This window comes from Suncus etruscus, chromosome 7, assembly GCF_024139225.1.
Source record: "Suncus etruscus isolate mSunEtr1 chromosome 7, mSunEtr1.pri.cur, whole genome shotgun sequence".
Taxonomy (NCBI): domain Eukaryota; kingdom Metazoa; phylum Chordata; class Mammalia; order Eulipotyphla; family Soricidae; genus Suncus; species Suncus etruscus.
The window spans coordinates 60,787,439-60,810,870 of record NC_064854.1 but is presented as its reverse complement, the minus strand read 5'-3'; the positions used below and the strand labels follow the sequence as shown (position 1 = coordinate 60,810,870).

General features: G+C 55.3%; 1 protein-coding gene across 1 annotated transcript in view; it reads right to left on the bottom strand.

The window, feature by feature from the left end:
* LMX1A (LIM homeobox transcription factor 1 alpha) overlaps positions 1-8,369 on the bottom strand; it is a 51,170-nt gene extending 42,801 nt beyond the window's left edge. Inside the window, exons 1-2 of the mRNA XM_049776666.1 lie at positions 8,224-8,369; positions 5,828-6,014 (exon numbers count right to left, since the gene is read on the bottom strand). Coding sequence (XP_049632623.1) covers positions 5,828-6,014; positions 8,224-8,299 — 263 coding nt within the window. The 5' untranslated portion in view covers positions 8,300-8,369. The remainder of the gene's footprint in view (positions 1-5,827; positions 6,015-8,223) is intronic.
* Positions 8,370-23,432: the final 15,063 nt, after the last annotated feature.

Below are 23,432 nucleotides of genomic sequence, written 5' to 3'. Positions count from 1 at the left end.
AAAGGAAAGTGCCTGACAGTGTGAGACCTGGGTCTCCCTCTATTCCCCCAACACACACTCCTACTCATACACACAGAAACACATATTTACACTCATGAAGACATACACACACTCACACACAAACACTCAGACTCAAACACACAGACATACACATAGATACAAACACACACATATCCCTAAAAAGGCAGGAGTTTGGAGCTCAAAATCCCTGATTCTGGAGAAACTATTTTAAATATGGGGGTGAAGGTCCCCATGTGTCCCTCCCAGCTCAGTTCTCGGTGATGTAGATCTGCAGTTAATAACCACAGAGTCCCACCGGATGTGGATTATTCCCAACATGACCCCAGTCGACAATGATCTTCTGGTCTTAAAACTCAGCTCTAAGGAGCTTTCATGAATTTCTGGTGCTCCATGGAGCAGATTTGTTTTACCTTTTTTTGAAGGGGTAGTGCTCAGGGGTTATTCTCAGCACAATGCTAGGAGAATGATCAGGATCACAAGATGCTGGAATCCAACCCAGAGGGTGCCCCAATGTAAAATGCACCCCTGCCTGGAGTGTTTTAAACACTCAATCACACACACACACACACACACACACACACACACACACACACACACCTTTGTCCTTGTTTCTAATCACCACAGCCCATAGCCTGTCTCTGCTGAGCGAATCCCACACCTGTCCACAAGCCATAAAAGCCAAATCAAAATGCCAGCTGGGTTGGATCTGAAAGCAAGGGCCAAGAGACCTGCCAGAAAAGCCATCACAGAAGTTTTACGTGAGACCTGTATTTGATTGAGAAGACCAAATGAGATGAAAAAAAGGACAAAAGAAATAAAGAGAAGGAAGGAAGGAAGGAAGGAAGGAAGGAAGGAAGGAAGGAAGGAAGGAAGGAAGGAAGGAAGGAAGGAAGGAAGGAAGGAAGGAAGGAAGGAAGGAAGGAAGGAAGGAAGGAAGCTAAAAAAGCAAGATCTATGATGGACTATGAGAATAATAAAATTCTGGGAACCAAATCAGAAGATCAAATGTGATTCACTGGTGGGACTGAACCAGAAAGAACCTTTATCTATGTGCTCTGCCCAGTGGCCCCTCAGCTCAAGGGGCCATCCTCTGGGTCCCCTCCCATCCCCTCTAAACCTCTCATCCCCTCTCATCACATTCCTGTCCGCTCCAACCAGCTCCCATCCTGTGGTTGTTTAAGGCTCCACCTCCAAGGAAGCCCTACTGAGGGACCAATAGGTATTAAGAGAGAAAATAAGAACTGTTTCCAATCACCTCTGAAAATGGCGAGAAAGTGAAAGAGAGAGAGCCTCTATGCATGCACTGGGGCTGTTGGTGCTGATCCGAGCTAAGCCCCCCGCAATTTCGTGCAGACCCCACTTATTACCTTGCTGTGCTTGATTCTGCTGAGCCATCGCCTGATTCCGCCAGGAGCTGAGCCAAGGAAAAACAAACCAAGCAAACGCCTAGCCCCCCCCCACACCCCCACACTCCACCACTTGCTTTGCTCTGCCCCTTTGATGAAAAACTGCATGTTCTGTGTCCACCATTCCTGGTGTCCCAGAAAGGCCCCTGGAATACAGGTGAGTTTAGCTTTCCTGCTTGGGAGGCCCGAGAAGCCTATCACTGAGTGGGGGGAGGGGGGAGCCTCATGACCCCGGGCCCTGGGCTTTTGCTCAAATGCTAAGCAGGCAATGCCTCACCTAGAACTAGAAGGCAGAGGCAGGCCGGCCCCTGAGACCCGCGGCATAGAGCTAATGCTGAGAACATCGTGGATGTGATGGGCCAAACACCCAAATCCATTGCAGGGAGAAGCAGCTGCCTGGAGCCTGGATCCCACCAGACATGGGACGAGTGAAGGGAGCATGTAAACTGATCCCCACCTGGGCCTCCTTTCAGAAGGTACAAGATCAACCATATCACCTCTTTCCCGTTAACCAGCTACCCCCTTTGGTCTCCCACGTAAACCCACCCAAGGATCTGCTCACAAACTCAGGGACGTGGCGGAGTGGAGAAGGGCCTGCAAACTCCACAGCAGCTGCAGGCTGGAAAGGATTTGAGGTGCCTGCTCAAACTCTCAGGACTAGGTTTTAGGCAGCTGAGGCCAGAGCACCCACAGGACCAATACAATTTCAGGCTGCAGGGGAGCTTTGCCCCTAGCCCTGAAGAAGTCCTTCTGGAAACCACATCCATGCCTGCTAACCAGGCTTAGACCCAGATGTTTCAGCCCACCTGGATCCTAAACATCACATTAAGACAAGACAGCATCATCCAGACCTATCTGCTTTCTGTTTTGGTTTGTTTTTGGCATTAGACAAATTTGGAACCTGCTCTCACAGATGCACCATAACTGATGCCGCCTTGTGCTCCCAAGCCCACTGGACACTGAGTCAGAGACCACGAAGTGCAGAGAAGCAGGAACAATGAATGGGACCAGGTCACCGGGCTCTGGCTGGGAATAGTAAGCTTGGAGCCACCCAGCCTTTCACAGAAGCAAAGGAGGTTGGAGGGGGTTCCTGCCTGTACATTCCTGCTTTTAGGACATACCCGTGATTCCCCCATCATCTCTCCAGACCTCCACTGGAACCTTGAATCTTAAATATGAAAATAAAATAAAAGTGGAGGGGAGAGGATTCCTTAAACTGCATTTGTTACAGAGGAGTTTGAGCTAAAAGGGATTATTCTCTTCCTCTTCGGAGAAGCATCCAGTCACCCCCAGGGGACCTCCACCCAGTTTCTGAGTCTGGTGCTAAGAAGAGATTTCCAGGGACTTCCAGAAAGCTGCGTGAAAGAGCAAGCAAGCATTACCTCTTACAAGCTAGCCTCCTCCTTCTCCTGAAGTCCCCAGTAGGTGCTGTGTGGAGTTAGGCTGGCAGAAGAATGGGACTGAGATTGGGGGGGGGCGGGGATAGAGAAGGAAAAGAAAGAAAGAAAGAAAGAAAGAAAGAAAGAAAGAAAGAAAGAAAGAAGGAAGGAAGGAAGGAAGGAAGGAAGGAAGGAAGGAAGGAAGGAAGGAAGGAAGGAAGGAAGGAAGGAAAGAAGGAAGGAAAGAAGGAAGAAAGGAAGGAAGGAAGGAAGGAAGGAAGGAAGGAAGGAAGGATACAAAGAAAGAACGAATGAAAGAAAGAAAGAAAGAAAGAAAGAAAGAAAGAAAGAAAGAAAGAAAGAAAGAAAGAAAGAAAGAAAGAAAGAAAGAAAGAAAGAAAGAGGGGCCGGAGAGATAGCATGGAGGTAAGGCATTTGCCTTTCATGCAGGAGGTCATCGGTTCGAATCCTGGCATCCCATATGGTCCCCTGTGCCTGCCAGGAGCGATTTCTGAGCCTGGAGCCAGGAATAACCCCTGAGCACTGCTGGGTGTGACCCAAAAACCACACACACAAAAAAAAAAAAAAAAAAGAAAGAAAGAAAGGAAGGAAGGAAGGAAGGAAGGAAGGAAGGAAGGAAGGAAGGAAGGAAGGAAGGAAGGAAGGAAGGAAGGAAGGAAGGAAGAAAAGAAAGAAAGAAAGAAAGAAAGAAAGAAAGAAAGAAAGAAAGAAAGAAAGAAAGAAAGAAAGAAAGAAAGAAAGAAAGAAAGAAAGAAAAAGAGAGAGAAAGAAAAAAGGAAGGAAGGAAGGAAAAAGAACAAGAAAAGAGAAAGAAGAAAGGCAGAGGTAAGGAAGAAGAAAGAAAAAAGGGGAAAGAAAGAAGGAAAAATATAAAGAGGAAAGAAAAGAGGGAAGGAAGAAAAAGGAAGGAAGAAAAGAGAAAAAAAGTAAGAAAGGAAGGAGAGAAAACAGTAAAGACAGCACAAAGCAAGGGGGATTCGGATCCCCGCCCACAGGCTCCAGCATGGACTTGCATGAAAATGAATGCAGAAAACCCAGAGAACCTCTAAATAACGCAGCCCTCACCCCATCTCGAAAATCTTCCTGGTTCTTGCCACAGCTGGCAAGTTGATCCCCTGCAATTTCCCTGGTGGAGGAATAGCATCATAGTGACCCCCGCAAACCTCAGGGATCCCAGGGGCTGCTGGGAGAGGGCATTGTTGTGCTAAGGGCCCCGCTTCTCCCCAACCCTGCCGGAGTCCCTAAAAGGGCCCTTGAGTGGCGGGGACAGCTGTGTTGACCCTTAAGTTCTCTTTGATTCGCTTCTTGCCCTTGGTTTGTTGTTGTGTTTTTTTTTTCTCACTCTCACTCTCTCACTTTCTCTTTTTAACAAACAGAAGAGAAATTCACAAGCCAAATCCCCTCCTAAGCTCCCAAACTTTACAATGTGCTTGAAGGATGTAGACATCTTGGGCCACAATAGCCGAGGAGAAACCAAGGGAGAAAATCCAACACAAGCTCAATCCCTAGCGATGCCCCCTCCTCCCCCCCCAGCAGGCTGGAGGCTGGGGGAAATCCGTGTCCCTCCCTAAATACCGAACCTGCTCTCCATTGAGGGGCTTATCCCTCAAACACCCCTCACTGTGAAGCAAAAAAAGTTTCCACCTTCTACTGCGATTGCGCTGTTGTACTAAACGCCAACCAAACAAGCCTTCTGGCCTGGTTGGTGGTAGGTCATTTTCCCTGTGGTAAAATGTTTATTTCCCCAAACAATATTTTCTCCTCACCTAGGGGTAAAATACAAGCAGGGCTGAGGCAAATTGGGGCAGGAGAAGAGGAGGGGAGAAAGGGTCGGAAGGGGGGTAGGAGAGAAAGAGAGGAAAGAGGAGAGAAAGAGGAAGAGGGAGGACGAGAGGAAGAAAGGGGGAGAGAGAGAGAGAGAGAGAGAGAGAGAGAGAGAGAGAGAGAGAGAGAGAGAGAGAGAGAGAGAGAGAGAGAGAGAGATCTGGAGTTTGGAGGGATGCTTCCAATAAAAAAGAAACTACATCGGCCCACTTTCTTTTTTCACTGGCCTCGCCACTTTCTCCTCTGCCGAATGAGATGAAACCTCGGTCAAAATGTGCCTTTGGCATGGGCAGACCCTGCCTCCGCACTCCGCGTCCTGCGTGTGCCCATGCCCATCCCGCGTCCTGCGTGTGCCCATGCCCATTTCATTCGTTCCCCAGTGGTTCAGTCTGTTCTACACGAAGCTCTAGGATGCAGCCGAAATAACCTCGTCCCACCCCCACCAAACCACAGCCTGTGGAGTCCTGGCCCTCAAGCACGTACTGTCTGGAAAGGGAAAAGAAGACCCTGTCCTTAGGAGATCTGAGCAACTTCAGGAGGACTGGGTCTGGCTTTAGGAAGGACAGAAACCGCCCCTTCCATTTGAGACATCCCTCATTTTCGCAAACACCTGACCTGGACTTCCCTGCAAATGCATGAGAATATTCCCGCGGACCCGGGGCCACAGGTCCTGTGGTGTTTCCAAAACACACTCAAATCCAAATCCTGGAGATGCTGAAGAAGGAGGAGGAGGAGGAGGCTTATAAGTGGGCCCCAACATCTGGCCTCATTCGCCTTCACGCTCAAAGACACCCCAGAGTCTTTGAGAAATGGAGGCCCGGGTTGGGGGAGGGCAGGGCAATAGGAAGGGGATAGTGCGCCGAGAGGAGCCACCACGACCCTTCTAAGTAAGGCCGGGTCTGGAACGACCCCAGCAGCTACAGATATGGGGGTGCGCACAGCGCAAGGACGGCGGCTGGGAATGTGGGACTGTCTCAGCGCGTCCCCAGCCACCACCACCACCCGCCACGGCGCGCACGGTGAAGAGGGGGAATAGTACAGAGTCCGGAAAGGAAACGGGGCCAGTCTGGAGTGGAGAGGGTCCGAGCAGAAATGAAGCTGGAGGGGGGAGGTGTCCGAAGAGCGATGGGTCAGCCGGGGCGCAGACGTCGTGGGCGCGGCGGCCCCGGCACTTACTTCTCGTAGTCGTACTTGCAGTAAACCTTCTTGTCGCGGTAGAAGCAGGTGGTCTCCAGGGGCTCCTTGCAGGACGCACACTGCACACACTGCTCATGCCAGAAGCTGTCGTTGAGACGCAGCAGGAAGCGGTCGGAGATGACGCGCTCGCAGCCCTCACACACCGACTGGGGGCCCGCGGCTCCTCCTGCAACAGCGACCAACACACGGACGAAACGGTGAGCAGCGACCTGGCATCCCCGCGTGTGCTCGCGCTCCCTCTTCTCCTGCAGCGAGGGGCAGGCCCTTGTGACCCCACCCAACCCAGGAGCGCAGCAAGGAGGGAAAAAGTCAAACCCAGAGGGCACTTGGGAGCAACAGGTTCTACTTGTGAGCGGAAAGGTGGGGTGATTCCGAGACCAGGAAAGACGAAGGACGATCATTCAGCGGAACCCACGCGGGCCGCGATGAGCGCTGAGATCTCGCTCAAATAAATGCGAGCGCCTTGCTGGACCCTCTAACCCTGAAATCACTGCCTCTCTGCGGGTGCTTATTGTTTGTTTGTTTGTGTGTGTGTTTTTGGGTCACACCCGGCTGCGCTCAGGGGTTACTCCTTACTCTACACTTAGAAATCGCTCCTGGTAGGCTGGGGTGGGGGAACGGATCTTATGGGATGCCGGGATTCGAGTCACCATCCTTCTGCATGCAAGGCAAACGCCCTACCTCATGCTATATCTCCAGCTCCTGCGGGTGATTATTTTAAAAGTGATTTTATTATGTTTAAAGTTGTGTTTGTACCACAAATTTGATGCCTGCTGCCCCTTTTCAGTTAAAACACAATTATGTTCATTGGGGGAAGATTATTCTCTTTTCTTCCAATAGTAGAGGGAAAAATACCTTCCACACAGATAGAGTTGTTCCAACGAATGAGACCCCCAAATTGCTGCATCTTGGTTCTATGAAAATTGCAGATTTTCCCCCTCCCATTGGAATTGAGCATCAAATGGAGAGAGGGCCAGGATTTTGCTGGTACCAACTGATCTCAGCTGCCACTGAAAATTCAGGTGACTGTAAGCCTGGACTAGCCCCGCGAGGTCTGCGCTCCTTTCAGCATCTTTGTTTGGGTGATTTTTGTTTTTGTTTTAGTTTGGGGGTGGTTGGCCGCTCACTGCACCCACCCAGGCATATCAAGGTGGGCCCTCCCTGCTGCTAACAGTGCCCACACTCGGGGTGCCTATGGGCCTGGTTCTTCCACATTTCCCCGTGGCCTTCGCCCCTGGGGGGGGGTGGCCACTAAGGGGTGAGCAGTCTGGACACGGGGCAGGGGCAGGCGGTAGGGCATAAACAGGCTGTACAAGCAGCGCCTGAAGTCGTCCCCCCCTTTTTTTAAATTCTCTTTTCTTTCTGCTTGCCATCTGAAGGGTGCGGGTGTGCGAGAGAGATGTTCTCTGTTGTTAGGGGTCCCCTGCCAGAGCACAGAGGACTCCACAACTCTTGTTGCTGTCCCAGAAAATGGTAGGTTGGAAAGGGAGGGAGAACCGGGTGCTTGATTTCGTTTCATCGAGGGGCTGGGGAGGTGTGTGTTTGTTTGTCTGAATGTCTGGATTTGGCCTCTCTGGTCCATCTCACTTCCAAACGCCTGCACCCGATCTAGCGGATTTGAGTCTTTGAAGGACAGAGGTGAGAGTTTGAACAGACCAAAATAAATAAATGAATGCATAAAAACCATTTCTGGAAGCATTTGAAATACCTGTCTCCTCAAAGCTTAGGTGCAGGGGCGGAGATGGAAGTGGGGGACAGAGGGACAGAAGGGAGCAGTGCCTGGCCCGGCATGCGGGGCAGCCTCCGAGAGGCCGTTGGGTTATCAGGGTGCTGCGATGGCCCTGACGGACCCCAGATTCGGCTGCAGTTCACGAAAGCATTGGCGAGGGCCCCACCGAGATAACTAATCCGCGCGCCGCGCCGCGCTGCCCACCGGCCCGGAAAAGCCTCGGGGCCAGACGTGCCAAGACAGGGCCGGACCGGGTCGGCACCGCAGCGGGCGCTGGTGCCAAACGAGGAGCCGCCTGGCGCGCGTGCTGGGGCACTGGGGACTAGCGCAGGGTTGGAAGTCTCGGCCCGGAGCTACGCAGCCGAGGGTCCGTTTAAGCGCCGTCGATCACGGGTGATTAAAAAGCCAGCGCCGGGTCTTCTTTTTAATCACTTGCCATTCAAACGCCTTCCCGCAGGCTCCCCGCCCCTCGGGGCTTTAGGGAATTCGAGGGGCCAGCGGGGATGGCTGGTGGATTGGAAGCGACGCGCGGACCCCGGGAGTGAACTGCGCTGCGCGTGCCGGGCGCAGGGCGCTCCGGGGCTGGGAGTTGCCCCGCGGTGGAGAGAGAGAGAAGGGTGGTCCCGGGGCGCGTGCCGCCACTCACCTAGCAGGGAGGAGAAGGAGCCCGAAGTATCGATGGCGCTTTGGAAGTTCTCTTCCATCTTCAAGCCGTCCAGCATGTTCGCGCCGGCGGGGCAGGGCCTGCCGGGAGGACCCCCAGAGCCAGTCGGTGCCGGCCCGCGGCCCTCGGAACGGAGAAGGTGGGGTGGGCGGGGACAGCGGGCGCCGAGTCGCCGGCGTTTTGTACTCGGGCCTCCGCCCCCCAACTGCGCGCCTCCTTCCCCTGCCCCCACCCCTCACCCCGCGCCCAGGTTTCCCAGCCCGCGTCCAGCTCCGCCCCGCCGCCTGTCGCTGCGCGCCCCGGGGACTGCCCCGCGCCCAAGTCGCTCCTGGGGTGAAGCGGGGATAAAGAAGCGGGGTGCGCGCACGACCTCGCGGGGCTGCCCTCTAGCTCCGCGGCCCCGAGGCCCTCACCTGCCAGGGTCCCCCGAGCGCAGAATGGTCCACCCGTTCTTGGGGCTGTGCGGGGCGCGCGCGGAGGTCCTGCCGCCGCCGTTCAGCCGCGGCCCGGAATGTCTGCGGGAGCGCAGAAGTGGCCTCGGGGAGGAGCCGTGGCTGGCCCGGAGCCCTCTTGGCCGCGTTTCAAATCCACTTCCAGAAAAACGCGGCCCCGAGCAGACGGAGCCCGGGCGCGCCCGCCCGCAGCCCCGAACGATCCCGAGCCGGGACCCCAGGGGGCCCGAACCGGCGGGCGGAAGGGAAGGAACCCGAGGGAGCCCTGACTCCTGGCTCGGCTTCTCCACGCCCCCCGGGCCAGGACGTGGCCTTCTCAGGACTTGCAGCCCGGCCGGCCGCGGAGCTCCGGCGGGCCCGGGAAGACCCCGGGGCCTGCACCCCGGCCTGGGGTGGAGGCAGCGGGGCGCAGAGTCCGGCAGACTCGGGGCGCTGAGTCTGGCCCAGCTGGGCGCGGGTGGATCCGGCAGCTTCTTGACAGCGGCCAAGGCGCTGCGTGCGCGGCCGAGGAAGGGGGGTGGTGTGCGCAGGGAGGGGCTGGGAACGCGCCCCAAGAGAAGTCTTGAGGGTTCCCGGTCCCGGCAGCCCGGGCCCCGCCACCTCCAAAACCAGCGAAGTTTCTTCCTCGATTCTGACGGGGTTGTGGGGTGTGCGAGGCCTGCCTGGGACCCTGGAGCTATCCTTGCTCCCAGCGCACGGGAGATGGGAGATGGGAACCCCATCCTTCCCCGCCCGGCGGCCGCCTGACCCCCTAGCTGAGCCCAAACCAGCTAAGACTCTCAGGGCGCAGTGCCCGACTCCTGCGCGGAACTGTCTCCAGGTGAGGGTTCCCAAGACTCGCTCCAAACCGTGGCGTAAGCCCCACTTTTTTCGGTGGCAGCTTGGCACCACCTACTTGTGCCCACCATGAGCTGGACACACAAGCCTCATGCCAAGCCCATCCTCTGCTACCGGGCATGGAGGGTCCCCCAAGTGAGGACTCCTATGGGGTTCTCTGGGGACCCTCTGTTCTCACACAGGAGGAACTGAACAGGAAAGCTGGGCACCAGGAAAGGTGCCTCTGTCCCACCTGCACTCCGAAGGCAGGAGGGTGACCTGGCGAGGCAGAGGTGGCTGTATCGCTATCTTTCAGGGAGTCTTCTTCCACCCAGGGGAATCCTTGGGAGCAGAAATAAACCATCTCATCCACTATTTCAGACAAATCTTGGGGGTCTGAGGGACTTGAGAGGCTTCTCTCCCTCTTGCCAGATGCCCACTTCATCTCCTGGCACTTACATCATGTTCTCTGCCACTGCAAATCCGGGGTGGGGGGGGCGCAAATGTACCATACATGAGTGCACATATGTGCATGTGAACAGGTGTGCATGTGTATGCACTGTGTTGTGTGTGAATATATGCATGTGTGTGTTCGTGTGCATGCGTGAGTTCCTGGGTGGTCTGTGAGGCAGGAGGTTCCGAGCTGCCATAGACCCAGCACTTGGGATTGGAGAAAAAGTTCCAAATAGATGAAAACATTTAACTACTAGCTTTTGAATTGGGCTTTAGGGGCCACACTCAGAAGTGCTCCTGGCTTGGGTCTCTCCAGGAGGTGCTAGGGTGGAGGGGAACCATTGAGTGCTGAATATTGAACCTGGGCTTGCAACCTGCAAGCCCTGAGCTGAGTGCACTGTTCTCCCATCCCTGGGGTCCATTCAACTAGTTTGGGCTGTTTCTTCCCCCAGATGTTTTGCTTCCCTCCCAGCATGCACTCACCAGCCTCAGATTGCAGAGTTGGGCTGGCCTAGGCATGGGGGGGGGGGTTCCTATAGGATTTGGTGGGAGAGACCCCCTGCTTGGTCTTGGGCCACTTCTGCTGGGAGTCCCCATGGACCCTGGGGCAGAGCCAGGCACTTGTGTGTAACTAACAGCAGCCATGGTAGGGTGGGTGTCCCTGGAGCTGGTGAGAGAACCAGGCCACTGGCCAGTCTAGGCCACTCATCCTCCTCTTTGGACAGTCAGGGACCTTGGGGGACACAAGTCCCAGGGTGAAGGGAGCAGGGAACTTGGGGTATTTGATAGGCTTGGGCCTCTCCTGGGTTCCCCACAAGTTGGTCCACTAAGCTCTGGGCCTCTCCTGACTACCTGCTTGTGCCCATGGTCTTCTGCCCCCTCACCCCAAAGCTGTCCTCACACCCTCTGCTTTCCAGGGTGGTCGGGAAGGATTTCAATGAGCTCAGCAGCATGGAGTGCTTTATTGGGGGATCCACACTCAGTATGCTCAGCTCAGGAGCTATTCCCAGTTCATGCTGGGGAGCCCACTCGGTGCTGGGATTGGAACTAAGTTGGGAACAAGCACCTTCAACTTGGTGCTTGCACCCAGTCCCCCACAGTTGCCCTTTACTCTTTCTTTTGACCGGAAGTGGCCTGCTCAGGGCCCAAGCATGCAGCTCAGACTCAGGGTGAGGGGCGCTGAAACGCAGGCGTGGGCGACAGAGTGGAGATGACAGCAACACATTTTTTTACTTTCCTTCTCTTGCTCTCATCTCTGTGTTTTATTAAGGGAAACACAAAGGGAAAATTGTGTTATTTGTTGGGGCGGGGGGGAACCCAAATGTGTCGAGGTGCATTTCCAGCAGGGGGAAGAAAAACAGACGCAGTCCTGGCCAAGGAGGGAGCTTGCGGGCTGCAGGCCCCCCAAGACTAGCACAGTGGTGGGCTGTCTGCTCCTTCAGTGTTCCTGCACCTCATCCCATGATCCCGCATGTACATTTACAGCAATCCCAATACTTTCTGGGGTGTAAATTATCTGGGCTGTACATGGGGTTCCCCAACCCAAGAGAGGAGAGGAGGTAGATCAGGCAGATTGCTCAGCAGACAGGCAAAATATCCAATTGTGGGCCTGGGCAGAGACACTACTGCATGCATCCCCTTATTGCCTGGCCCCCAAAGACTAGAATAGAGTAAATAAGTCCTTCTCCTGTGCTTAGGGAACCCCCAAGACCCTGGGCCATTCCCCTGCATTGTGTCCACTTAGGGGCAGACTGGACCCAGGATCCTGCATTCAGATCTGAGCACAACCCTTGCAGACTGTTCTGCTGGGTAATTTTTTCAGGTTTGGGGGTGCTTAGGGCTACTCCTAGCTCTGAGCCTAGTGGCTGCTCCCAGTGATGCTTGAAGGAACAAGTGAGGGGGGCATCTAAGCCCCCACACTTCCACTCCAACTGGCCTGTAAGGCAGAGCCTGGATTTGCTCTGCGGGTTTGGGGGTGCTTTAGGAAGGGCCATCTGCAATGGGAAGGACCGAAACTGTTCTGCTCAGGGCATGGAGATGGGGGGCATTGTGTCCATCTGGATCCCGGTTCCCCTGAGAACTATAGCTTCCACACTGAACAGGGATGGCCACAAACCACACACAGGAACTGTGGAATCTGGGCAGGCACCCCTGGAGGGCAGAGAGACATGCTGGTGATGGGGTCTTCCCTGCACCCCAACTAAAGGGCAGCACTCTATAGACAGGTTGGCGGTACCTCAGTGAGCGGCACATGTGCATTTTTCTGACTCAGTCCCTGAGAAAGTGGAGCCATCCACCCCATCGCCACGTGGTCTGCCAGAGAAGAGAGTGGCATCTCCTACCCTCCCAAATATACACACACACACATGCACACACACACACACGCAAATGACCATGACTGCATGAACCAGAACATGCTGGTATGATGAGCTCATCAGAATCAGCCTGTGGCTGACCTATCAGTAATGTCCTTGCAGCCCCACAGGCCTCTGAAGAAGGGCAGGAACTAGCCCCAGGAGGTGAGTGAAGGGGAAGGTGTCCAGGTGGACAGAGCACTTGCTTTGTGTGGTGAGGCTCAGGGAGAAGGAGGGAGGAAGAGGCAGGGATGGAAGTGGAAGAGAAGGAGTAGGGAAAAATAGAATATTAAGGGGGGGATGGAGGAGCTGGAGGAGGAGAAGGAGGAGGAGACTAAAGCAGAGGAGGAAGAGTGAGGAGGAGAAAGAAAGAAGAGAAGCCCATGCTGAGACTCAGTTTACCCTGCAGGAGACCCTCTGACACTCTGGAGCCCTCCTGAGGATCAAGTCATGTCTCACTGACTGCTCTTCCCAGAGGACTCAGCCCTGTCTGCCACTCTAATCTAACTAAGCAAAGCGTGTGGGCCACAGGACCAGGCCCCAGACTGGAGGCCAAGGTAGAGGGACTGGAGGGGGGGTGCTAGTGGGGTTCCTGGGGAATCAGGGGCCTTGGGGCTGTGATAGGTGGGAGCAGAGGGTCTCAGCAGCTGGGCAGCATGAGGGGGCATGGTCTAGGGGGGTGTTCAGGATAATCGTCCTCTGTGTTTGATCAGCCATTGGTTTCACAGGCGGGCATGGCACACTGCCCTGAGCGTAGCAGAGGGACACTCGGGCCCCTTGCAAGGGTAAAAGCCCCCTCCTGGGTCTGCTCCCCACCCACTCCCAGGGGGCATGGCTGGGTGTGGTGGGTTCAGACTGAGTGTCCGGGAACATCTGGGCAGGGTGGGGTGGACAGGCCGAGGTTCTCTCTGCGGGTGACTCACTCCTGGCCCAGTCAGCAGGGGCCTCCCGCCCTGATCCCACCCCCACCTGGGGCACCAGCTGGGGGATCAGGAGCCCAAACCTCACCCGGCTAGGCCCACCTTCATTCGCGTTGCCTTTAGGTTTGCCAGCAGCAGTCGCCGAAAGTCGAAAGTCGAAAATCTGGCCCAGACTTTCTCTTGCGAACACTCTTCCCACCCCCAAATCTACAAACAGGAAGCAGCCGAGACCCACCCCAGAGCACCCCAAGTACTGGAAGCTCCGCTGCTTCCTGGGGTGCTTCCCCATCACCAACGGAGCTCGGTGCCCCACCCCACACTGCTCTGCAAACTGGCGGCGCTGACAGTGCTCTGGTCTGGGTCCAGCCTCCAGCTGACCTTCCCGGAGCCCTGGGTCCTGGCACAAGACCGGGTGAAGGGCGCCTCGCCCGTCTGCACTTCTGCCGGCGCCCACAAGAGGGCAGCAGACCTCCCGCGTGACCCCATCTGCTGAGTCTTCCTCTGGCCAGCCTGGGTTGACCCCCAGCCCAGACTTGTCCTCAGAACCGCCTCGAGAGAACCAGGCCCCTTTGGCCGAGCAAACCATTGGAAGTTGGTCTTGAAGCGTCAGTGATGAGAAAAGGGCTGGGAAATGCTCCAAGGGCAGAGCATAGGCACCACTGGCTGAGAGGGCCCCAGGTTCAATCCTCAGCGACATAGGGTTCCCCAGCACTGCCAGGAATAACCCCAAAACTGGGGTAGAGAACAAGGACAAAAGCTCCTGAATGAGGCCCTTCCCTGGGGTTTGTTTCTGGGTTCTGATCAAGGTGAGCCTAAATCTGTGCAGACCCAGGACTGCTGTTCCAGACCATTCCAGGGAGGGCTGCATGGGGTTTGGGGCAAGGAGGAGGAGGAGGAGAAGGAGGTAGAGGAGGAGGAGGAGGAAACCATCTCCTGGGCAGCTCATTAGAGACAGCCACTCTCCTCCTTGGTGCCTGGCAATGCTTTGCACCCCAGAAACAGCACCCGTACCTCAAAATGGCACCTGTATCGCAAAACATTGCCTGCGCCCCCAAACAGCACCTGTATCTTACAAATTGCATATGCACCTCAAAACCTCATCTGTACCCCCAAAACCTCACCTGTACCCCCAAACAAAAACCTGCACCCCAAGAGACTATACCTCTAAACACCAAAAACACCTTCACCCAGAAATAGCGCCCACACCCCCAAACCTACACATCAGAAATTTCACCTGGAAAACAGCACCTGTACCCCAAAACAGAACCTGCACCCTGAAGTGGCAGCACCTCCCTCCTCACTGTCTTTCCTCCTTTCTCCCTTTCCAGCTTTTTCCTCTGTTCTCTCCCCCACCCCACAGTTCAGCATTAAGTAAGTCCTGGGGTTCAAGTCCTGTCTGCATCTGCTCACATCATAATGGGGCAACAAACCCCACAAACAGGAAAGGATGGCCCCCATATTAATCCAACATGGGTGGGAACCCTGGGGGAAGAGGAAGGGGAGCCCTTTTCCACCACACTCTAGTTTCTCTCTGGGGGGGAAAACTTTCCTGGGGGCTACACAGGGCCCTGGAGACAGCTGAGGGATGCAACCCCAGTGGGGAGCCCCAAGTTCCATTCCCCCAAGCATCATCTGAAGGGAGACTTTAGCACTGCTAGAATGACCCCTAAACAACACCCCTGCAGGTGGTGCCAAGAGAGCAGGGCACCCCACTTGACTGCTTCACACTTGGCAGAACCCCTCTCCCAACCAAGAGACCCTGAGAACAATCTCCTGTGGGAGAAAAATCTCTCCCCATGATGAGGTGTTCCGGGGGCAGGGTCTCATGACTAAAAGGAGAGTAGAGTCCCCTGGGCACCAGAGGAGGCAAGGGGTAGCACCCCCTCTAAAAGCACAGCTGGGCTCTGTGAACAGAACACAGAACATAGAGTACTGCCCAAGGCTTCTAGAAAGACCCACTGCTGAAAGTCAGGGCCATGCACAGGCTTCACGGGGGGGGGGGGGGGGGGGGCTGCCCACTTCTCAGGGGACTCCGTGAATGGGGCTGAGCCTGCTGCGCCCCCTGGTGGACAGAGACTGCCCAGGGCAGAGGCGCCCGGAACCCCCTTGGTGCCAGTCTTGGGGGGGGGGTCCTTCTCTGCCCCCAATGTCCTCCTGCCGGCCCCACACGCCACCCAGCTCAACACTCCACACCCAATGCTGCTCCTGCTCTTTCGTGCCCAGCTGCTGTGAAGGCACTCGGTCCCACCGTGGACCATGAGGGATCTAGGGGACCTTGGTGAATGAGTATATTTACAGGGGGCAGGAGGGGATCAGGGTGTACTCAGTGGGTGGGTATATTTACATGGAGCTGGGAAGGGGACCCCAAGTCCTGACTTAGAAGCCCCAGAATTCCCGGAGCAGAGAAGCTGGCAGTCATCCCTACATCCCTTTGTCCCCACTCAGAAAGTGGAGGAGATATTGTCAAAGGGTCTCTAGCTCACCCCATGAATAGTAACTGTCCTGATAAGTCAGGGCTACCTCTGGTCCCCACCTGCCCTCACTATGGGGGCAGACGCTTCTGTCCCCTGCCCACTGGCGTCTCTCCTAAAAGGGAAGGTTCCCGAGGAAGGCACTGGCTGGTGGGTTTGATAGGCAAGCCCCCAATGGGCAGATAGGGAAAGAAGCATTCTGGGGGAAGCTCCTGTGGTAGCTGCCTGTTTGGGGATGTAAAGCCACCAGCCCACACGTGCCATCTCCTGCCATCCAGAGCACCCCCTCACATGCCTGAAAATCACAGCTGCTCAAGAGCAGTCCCCCACCCCCTGAACATGGAGATGAGTTTTCTTTTGTTTTTGTTTTTGTTTTTTTTTGTTTTTGGGGCCACACCCGGTGATGCTCAGGGGTTTCTCCTGGCTGTCTGCTCAGAAATAGCTCCTGGCAGGCACGGGGGACCATATGGGACACCGGGATTCGAACCAACCACTTTAGGTCCTGGATCGGCTGCTTGCAAGGCAAACACCGCTGTGCTATCTCTCTGGGCCCGGAGATGAGTTTTTACAACACATGAGCCTGTGCAGAAAAGGCACACCCCGGCTTTACTCCCTGGAGCCCCGAAATCAGACCCGAGAGTGGGCCACTGCCAGCAGGCCGCCCAGGAGCTTCCGATTAGGTCTCCACGAGGAACTTCTCCCTTCCTCCATGTTCACTGTGGCTGCCAAGAAAACCACAGAGAGAGGGAGATGGGGGGGTGGAGAGGGAGAGGGAGAAAGGAAGAGAGAAAGAAGAAAAGGAAGAGAGAAAGAGTGTGTGTGTCAGTCCTGGGACAGCTGCAGTGGTGAAGAGAACCTAAAATAAGCACCCCCCCCCTTCAGAAAAGCAGCTGAGCTTAGGGGATTTGGCAAACCCAGAGAAAGCAGGACCTGACAGAAGGGCAGGGCCATCAGCCAGATCCAAGGCAGGAGGAGGAAACAGCAGCAGCAGCTATGGCGTGGACAGCAGCATCAGAAACAACAGCTGGGGGCCAGAGAGAGAGCACGGTGGGGAGTGCCCTTGGCTGCACAGGGCGACTGATTCAATCCCCACCATCCCATATGGTCCCCCAAGCACGGCCAAAAGTGATTACTGAGTGCAGAGCCAGGAGTAACCCCTGAACACTGCGGGTGTGGCCCAAAGCCCTCTCTTCACCCTCCCCCCCAAGGAAGCAGAAGCCAGAAAATATAAAGAACTAGAGGTAGCAGCAGGGGCCAAACACCAGGGAAACAGTGGCAGCAACAACAGTAATAAGGGGAATACAACAACAACAATAGCAGTAGTAACAACAGCAGAGGAACAACAGGTAACAAGGAGAAGCAGCACAACAACTGTTGAAACCAAGTAGCAAAATGGCAGCAATTTCAGTAGTACTGGAAACAAAAATGGTAGCAACAATAGTAGCCATAGTGCCAGCACTAGCAGTACCAGTACTCTTTCTAGCGGTAGGAAAAGCAACAACGGTAACATGAATAGTAACGGCACCAACATTAAGAAAGAAACCTAGCAATAATGGCCTCCGCAGTAACCAATAGTCGCAGCATCACTAGCTAAAACGATAGTCCCAACCCCAACTATACCCCAAATCTAGTCCTAGGAAGATCCTCTGCTCACGGTGCCCACCCACACCGCTCGAACCAGCACCCTGCACCCCACTGCAAGTCTGCCATGGATCCTGGGGTGCAGTCAAGAAAACTCCCCAAAAGTCCCAGCCCATTATCTCTGGGGGATGCTGAGCCTGTGCCCCCAATGAGCAGGTCTGTATCCATTTCCACAGCTGTCCTGAGCTGACCACACCCCAGCCAGCGGGCAGGTGCTACTGTCCCCACTTCGCAGATGGAGAAACTGAGGCTCAGGGAATCTCTTAGTTGGCTCAAGTCTGTGGTGTTCCAGCCCCCCGTCTGTGTGCGATTCCTCTGAGCCCCTCATTTCTCCTCTCCTGGAGGTACAGGGTGGGGGCTGCAGGGAGAGGCCCCCGCTCTGGAGCATCTGAGACCCGAGCAGGCACTGAGCTAACAGCCCAGCAGCCAAGTCACTGCAGGCTGCCAGACCACAGACAGGGCGGGAGGGGGGATCGGGGGCTTGTTGTGGCTTTTCCTGTATTGAGAGAAAATAGGGGGGACCTATGAGGGGGCAAGCCTGGGGGGTGCAGAGTTCATGGGAGAAGCTGGCAAGTCACTCTGGACAGACCCCAGGAGAAGAGCCCTTCCAGAAGGTTCTATCTTGGAGGGGTTGGCTGAACACACTGAGTCTGGGCGCTGATGGACAAGCGAGTGAGCTGGAAGCTGTCCACACCACAGATCTGTTCCTCCAACATGCCGGCAACCGGCAGCCAAGAGGATGGGTGGGGAGGGCCGGGCTCTGGCTCAGGGCTGGGGCACCTCCCAAGCCCAGCGTGGCCTCCCTTGTCTTGCAGGAACCCTCCTGGCCCCCATTGAGTAATTCCCCCCCAGCAGAGCTGATTTTCCATCCCTTAGGCACTGACCCCCATGCAAAGGGCAGCTGCAGCCTCGGGGCCTCGGGGCCTCCACCCAGCCCACACCCAAACCTGCCAGAAGGGCCACTTCTGGTCCCTGGGTTTGATCTTCTCACACACCCCTTGGAAGAGCAGAGTGTCTCTAGGGTCTAATGAGTCACGTCTCCATTTCTGAGCCCCAGCAGCCAGAGTCCCCCCCTCCCCACAGCAGCCCTCATCTTGCCCACTCCCTCCTTTCCCCTGCAGCCAACTCTCCAAACCTTCCAAGGAGAAACTTGGGCTCTGCTTATGCACTAGGCAGCAGCTGCCCACCCCATCTCTCTCCCCCTGCATCTCCCCTCCCAGTCTTTCCATCTGTTTATCAGTCCACCTGTCTGTTTGTCCAGGCAGTATCTCAGAGATGCCAAGTCCATGGAGAAGTAAAGGTGGTTGTCCTTCGGCTGAGTGAGAGACTAAACTGCCAGTTTGGCTCTCTCTTAGGGGAAGGGCCCTGCATGGAGACAGGCTTTGAAGTCCCGGGCCCATTGGTAATTCCCACTTTCCCTCCCCACCAGCAACCAGCAGCTCCCACCTTGGTGCCCTGCCCGCTGCCCTTGTAGCTAAAGGCCAACAAGGCCAGCAGGAGATAGTCAGTTCCCACCTCATCCTGCTCTGAAACTGTTGTGCTGGACCCAAGAGACTAAGCATAAGAGGTTAAGGATTAGCTCTCATGCACAGCTGGCCTAGGTTCAACCCCCAGCATCCCAAAGGGTCCCTGGAGCCTCACCAGGAACAATTCCTGAGTGCAGAGCCAGGAGTTAGCCTTGAGCACTGGTGGGTGTGGTTCAGAAACAAACAGAAAAAGAACCCTCTGCCTTTTGGGGGGAAGGGGGGTCTTCCAAAATGCTCATGGTCCTGATATAGTACCAGGTGTTTAGCCTCTGGGTCAGGGCCCATAGGACCACAGTCCACAGTCAGCAGTGCTCAGGGTTGTGAGATGGTGAAGAAGAGGCTGATCAAACCCCACTTGGTCACATGTCAGGCATGTGGGTTCCTCTCTGTCTCTCTCTGTCTCTCTGTCTCTCTCTGTCTCTCTCTCTGTCTCTCTGTCTCTCTCTCTGTCTCTCTCTCTGTCTCTCTGTCTCTCTGTCTCTCTCTCTGTCTCTCTCTGTCTCTCTGTCTCTCTCTGTCTCTCTGTCTCTCTCTGTCTCTCTCTGTCTCTCTGTCTCTCTCTGTCTCTCTCTCTGTCTCTCTCTGTCTCTCTCTCTGTCTCTCTCTCCCCCAATCCCCCAAACAGCAGTGTCATTCCTCATAGGGACATTGTGGAATCCAAAATAAATAAATAAATAAATAAAGCCTCAAAATCTGAGACCATTGAGGCGGAACCCAAGGCTCACGCATTCTGGCTGCTCCATGCCAGGCCTGGGTGCACCATCCCCAGCGTTTTATGCACCCTTCGCACCTCCACAGAGGGGACCAAGAGGAGACTGAGTCCTTCAAGGAAAGCTGCGAGCCTCGAGCCTTGGGATCTCCAGTTCCAGACCAGCCACCAGAAGCTGGAAATCACCACTGTGCCACTTCTACCTCACAGGAGGAGACTGAGGGGCCAATCTCAATGAGGGGGATGGGGTGGGGGCAGGGTCTCCCACACACACACACCTTCCTATAAAATGGCCCAGGCTGCATCTCAGGACTTGATCATCTTGGAGACTTTTTTTTTTTTTTTTTTTTTTGTGGTTTTTGGGTCACACCCCGCAGTGCTCAGGGGTTATTCCTGGCTTCAGCTCAGAAATTGCTCCTGGCAGGCACGGGGGACCATATGGGACGCTGGGATTCGAACTGATGACCTCCTGCATGAAAGGCAAACACCTTACCTCCATGCTATCTCTCCAGCCCCCATCTTGGAGACTTTTACCCCCAGGCACCCCATCCCACCTCACCCTTTCTGCAATGCCCAGCTCTGCAGAGGGGACAATGCTGCTCCCCCCATCTTCAACCCTGCCCCTGTCCCCAATTCACAAGTCACAGGCCAGAGGAAGCCCAACTGGAGGAGACAAGGGAAAGGGAAAGAAGAGGGACCCCAGCCTCCCCCCATGCTGGCCTCCTGCTGCCTGCCATCTGCCCCATCACTCCTGCCCACCAGCCCACCTTGAACAGGGAGATAAGAGCTGGGGGGCGCACCCCACATTCCTGCAGGGCTGACATGAAAGCCGCAGGATCCTCCCGATGGCCCCCCTTCTAGCTTTGATGTCCTGGAATGTTGAGAAAAACAATCCTGGGCTTGAGTCTGCCCCAGCAGAGCACCTGCCCCAAGTCTCAGAATCCTCCCATGTGAGGCAAGCTCATGCCAGATGCTGGAGAGTGTCTGAGCTTTCTAGAAGGTTCCCAGAAGGCAAGCAGAAGCAGGGGAATATGGGTCAGGTGAAAAGGCACAGAGAGAGTATTGGGCAAGCAGAGCCCCTCCCTTCCAGGACCAGGGACAGAGGACAGCCACACCCTACCTTGTCCAGACCCCACCCAGAGTTGGGGAGACGAGCACCACCCTCCCCTTCTCCCTGCTACACCACTGCTGCCCCAGGTCACCAGCCCTACTGTGGACACAAAGCACACAGGTATATGCATGCATACAATCACACACAGGGAATAATATGCATGGGCACATACATGCACACATGGAGTAACATACAGCATTGTGTGTGTACACAATGCACACGTGGAGCGACACATGTAAGCATATACATGTATACATATACTCGCATGTGTACACAGACTCCTGGGTACACAGTAATGTATATGAACATACATGTACATGCAAAAGCATACTCACGTAGATGTGCAAACATACTTGTTAATTTACACCCTGCTTTTATCCAAAACATAGGCATTCCCCAGACTTCATCTTTCCTTTTCACCTATCCCTTTGACATGTCAATGTCCATCTAGACTGGAGTCCCTCGATATAGGTACCTTTGTCACTCACTCAATCCTCCTCCTCCTGGTTGGGAAATAAAGAGATTTCAGTTTGGCATGGCCCACAGAGTGAGATCATAAGGCAAGAAGCCAACCAACTCCAGGATTCTTTTCTGGCTGGCTTGGTTTATTAATTCTTCACGGCTACCCTACTTCAGACCCCTTTACCCAGGGTTAGAAGTACAGCATGGGTTGGGGCCAGGCGGTGGCGCTAGAGGTAAGGTGCCTGCCTTGCCTGCGCTAGCCTAGGACGGACCGCGGTTCGATCCCCCGGTGTCCCATATGGTCCCCCAAGCCAGGAGCGACTTCTGAGCGCATAGCCAGGAGTAACCCCTGAGCGTCACTGGGTGTGGCCCGAAAACCAAAAAAAAAAAAAAAAAGAAATACAGCATGGGGGTGATTTCACATATACTCATACAAAAACAGGTGCACTTGATTGTCATGTGCACACAATCATGCATGAACATACATGTCCATGCAAGGTGCCAAGTTTCTGTGCCCCTGACTGGAGGACCTCATTTTCTCTCACAGTGTCTAGATTTGCCTCACAGGGGTCCATGTGTCCCAGGGATGAGCCTCCTGCACCCAGCTGAGTCACTGGCAGTGGCCACTGGGCTCCCCTCCAGCACTGTGATACCCCATCCTGAGTGGCTGGCTCAGAGGATACATGGGGCTCTGCCTAGTTCCTTTCCCTTTTTCCCTTAGCTGCATTCCCCAGTCTCAGACCAGCTCCTGTGAGTCTCCCCCTCAGCCCCTGTGACCCCCAGTCTCTCCTGCCCAGCCCACAGGCCACACTCACTCCCAACCAGACCCACCATCCTCTTGCCTGTCTCTGACCAGGATCAGAGCTGGATGGGGGGACCCTGCCTGGATAAAGGGCTGGGCTGTCTGGGCCAGATTTTCCTGAAGATGAACCAAACTGTGTATTTCAGGGCCCGGAGGGGGATGGGGACCATGTAAAGGGTGCCTGAGCCAAATGACTGAAGACAGACCTCTGGGGCTGCCCAGGATGGGCTGTGCTGTGGGATGGACCTTCCCAGAGCTTTGATCTCCGCTTGGTTCTCGCATGGGTCAGCCTGGGGAGGGCGGCTGGGGTTCGGCATAGGGGCTGTGAGCTGAGGAGATGGTACGGGGTCAGGGGGTCACAGGGTTTCCCCAACACATGCAGTTTACCCAGCCCCCTTACACAGCCTCCGCTTCTGTGCCCACCCCCCAGATCCATTCTCACCTCTTCTAGGGAGCACGGCTCTGCTCCAGCTAGGGACTCCCACACCCCTTCCCTATACTCAGTGATGCCCATTCAGGTCCTTATGCACTGCCTGGAGCTTCTCTCACACCCCAGACTTGGCCTCTGTGAGCAAGGTGCCCCCACTTCTTTGGCCAAGATTGCTGGAGGGGGTCCAGCAAGAGTGAGGAAGCCCCAGGGGTCAGAGGGAATCTGCCTTTCTCCTCCTCCTCCTAGAACCTTAAGTTCTTGGCTCTGTAAGTACCCCCAGACCACTCACCCTCTGTGGAAGGAGTCCACAGCTCTGACCAGTCCTAGTTCTACCTCCTCCTTCGAGGCATGATGGGGAAATTGCTTGTGGCGCCCTGAGCGGGCAGCAGAGGGGGCAAAATTTGTGAGCTCAGCACAGGTGCACCCGGGAACCTCCAATGGGTCCCCAGGAGATATGAGTGCTCCCATGCCATGCTCCCGTGTCACAGACACATCCTGGGCTTGACAGTCTCTCCTTCCTCCTCTGCATGAACCATCAGAAGCAGCCGGAGACCAAAGGCAGAGCGGTGTCTGGGAATTGCCTCTTTCCCAAGCACCTCAGTGAAGGGTGATCCCAATTCCCACCTCCCATCAGTCCTTCTGCCCTGACCTATTCCTGGAAATACAGTAAAACATGTGGCCCAGGCCCTGATCCTGACTGTGTGGCCAGCATGTGCAGCCCTGGGCAGGTGGCGCCATGCAGTTACTTAAGCAACTCATGCTACAACACTCCAGCCTGTGCTGGTGTGAGGGCTTGGCCCTGCTCCTGCAGGTTCTGGGAAGGAGGCATGAGGAGAAGGGCTGGGCAGGGTGGGCTGCACCATGCTGCACCCCAGTAGCCCGTGGACAGCAAACAGGACTAAGATTCTCTAGGAGACCACAGGCCAGATATGGGAGAGGTTTTCTTCTGTGCAGAGCCAGATATGGGCATGGAACAAAAATCAAGTCAGTATTTCTGCTGGTTGTCACTGATCACTAGCAGGAAGTCACCCACTTCTGCATATG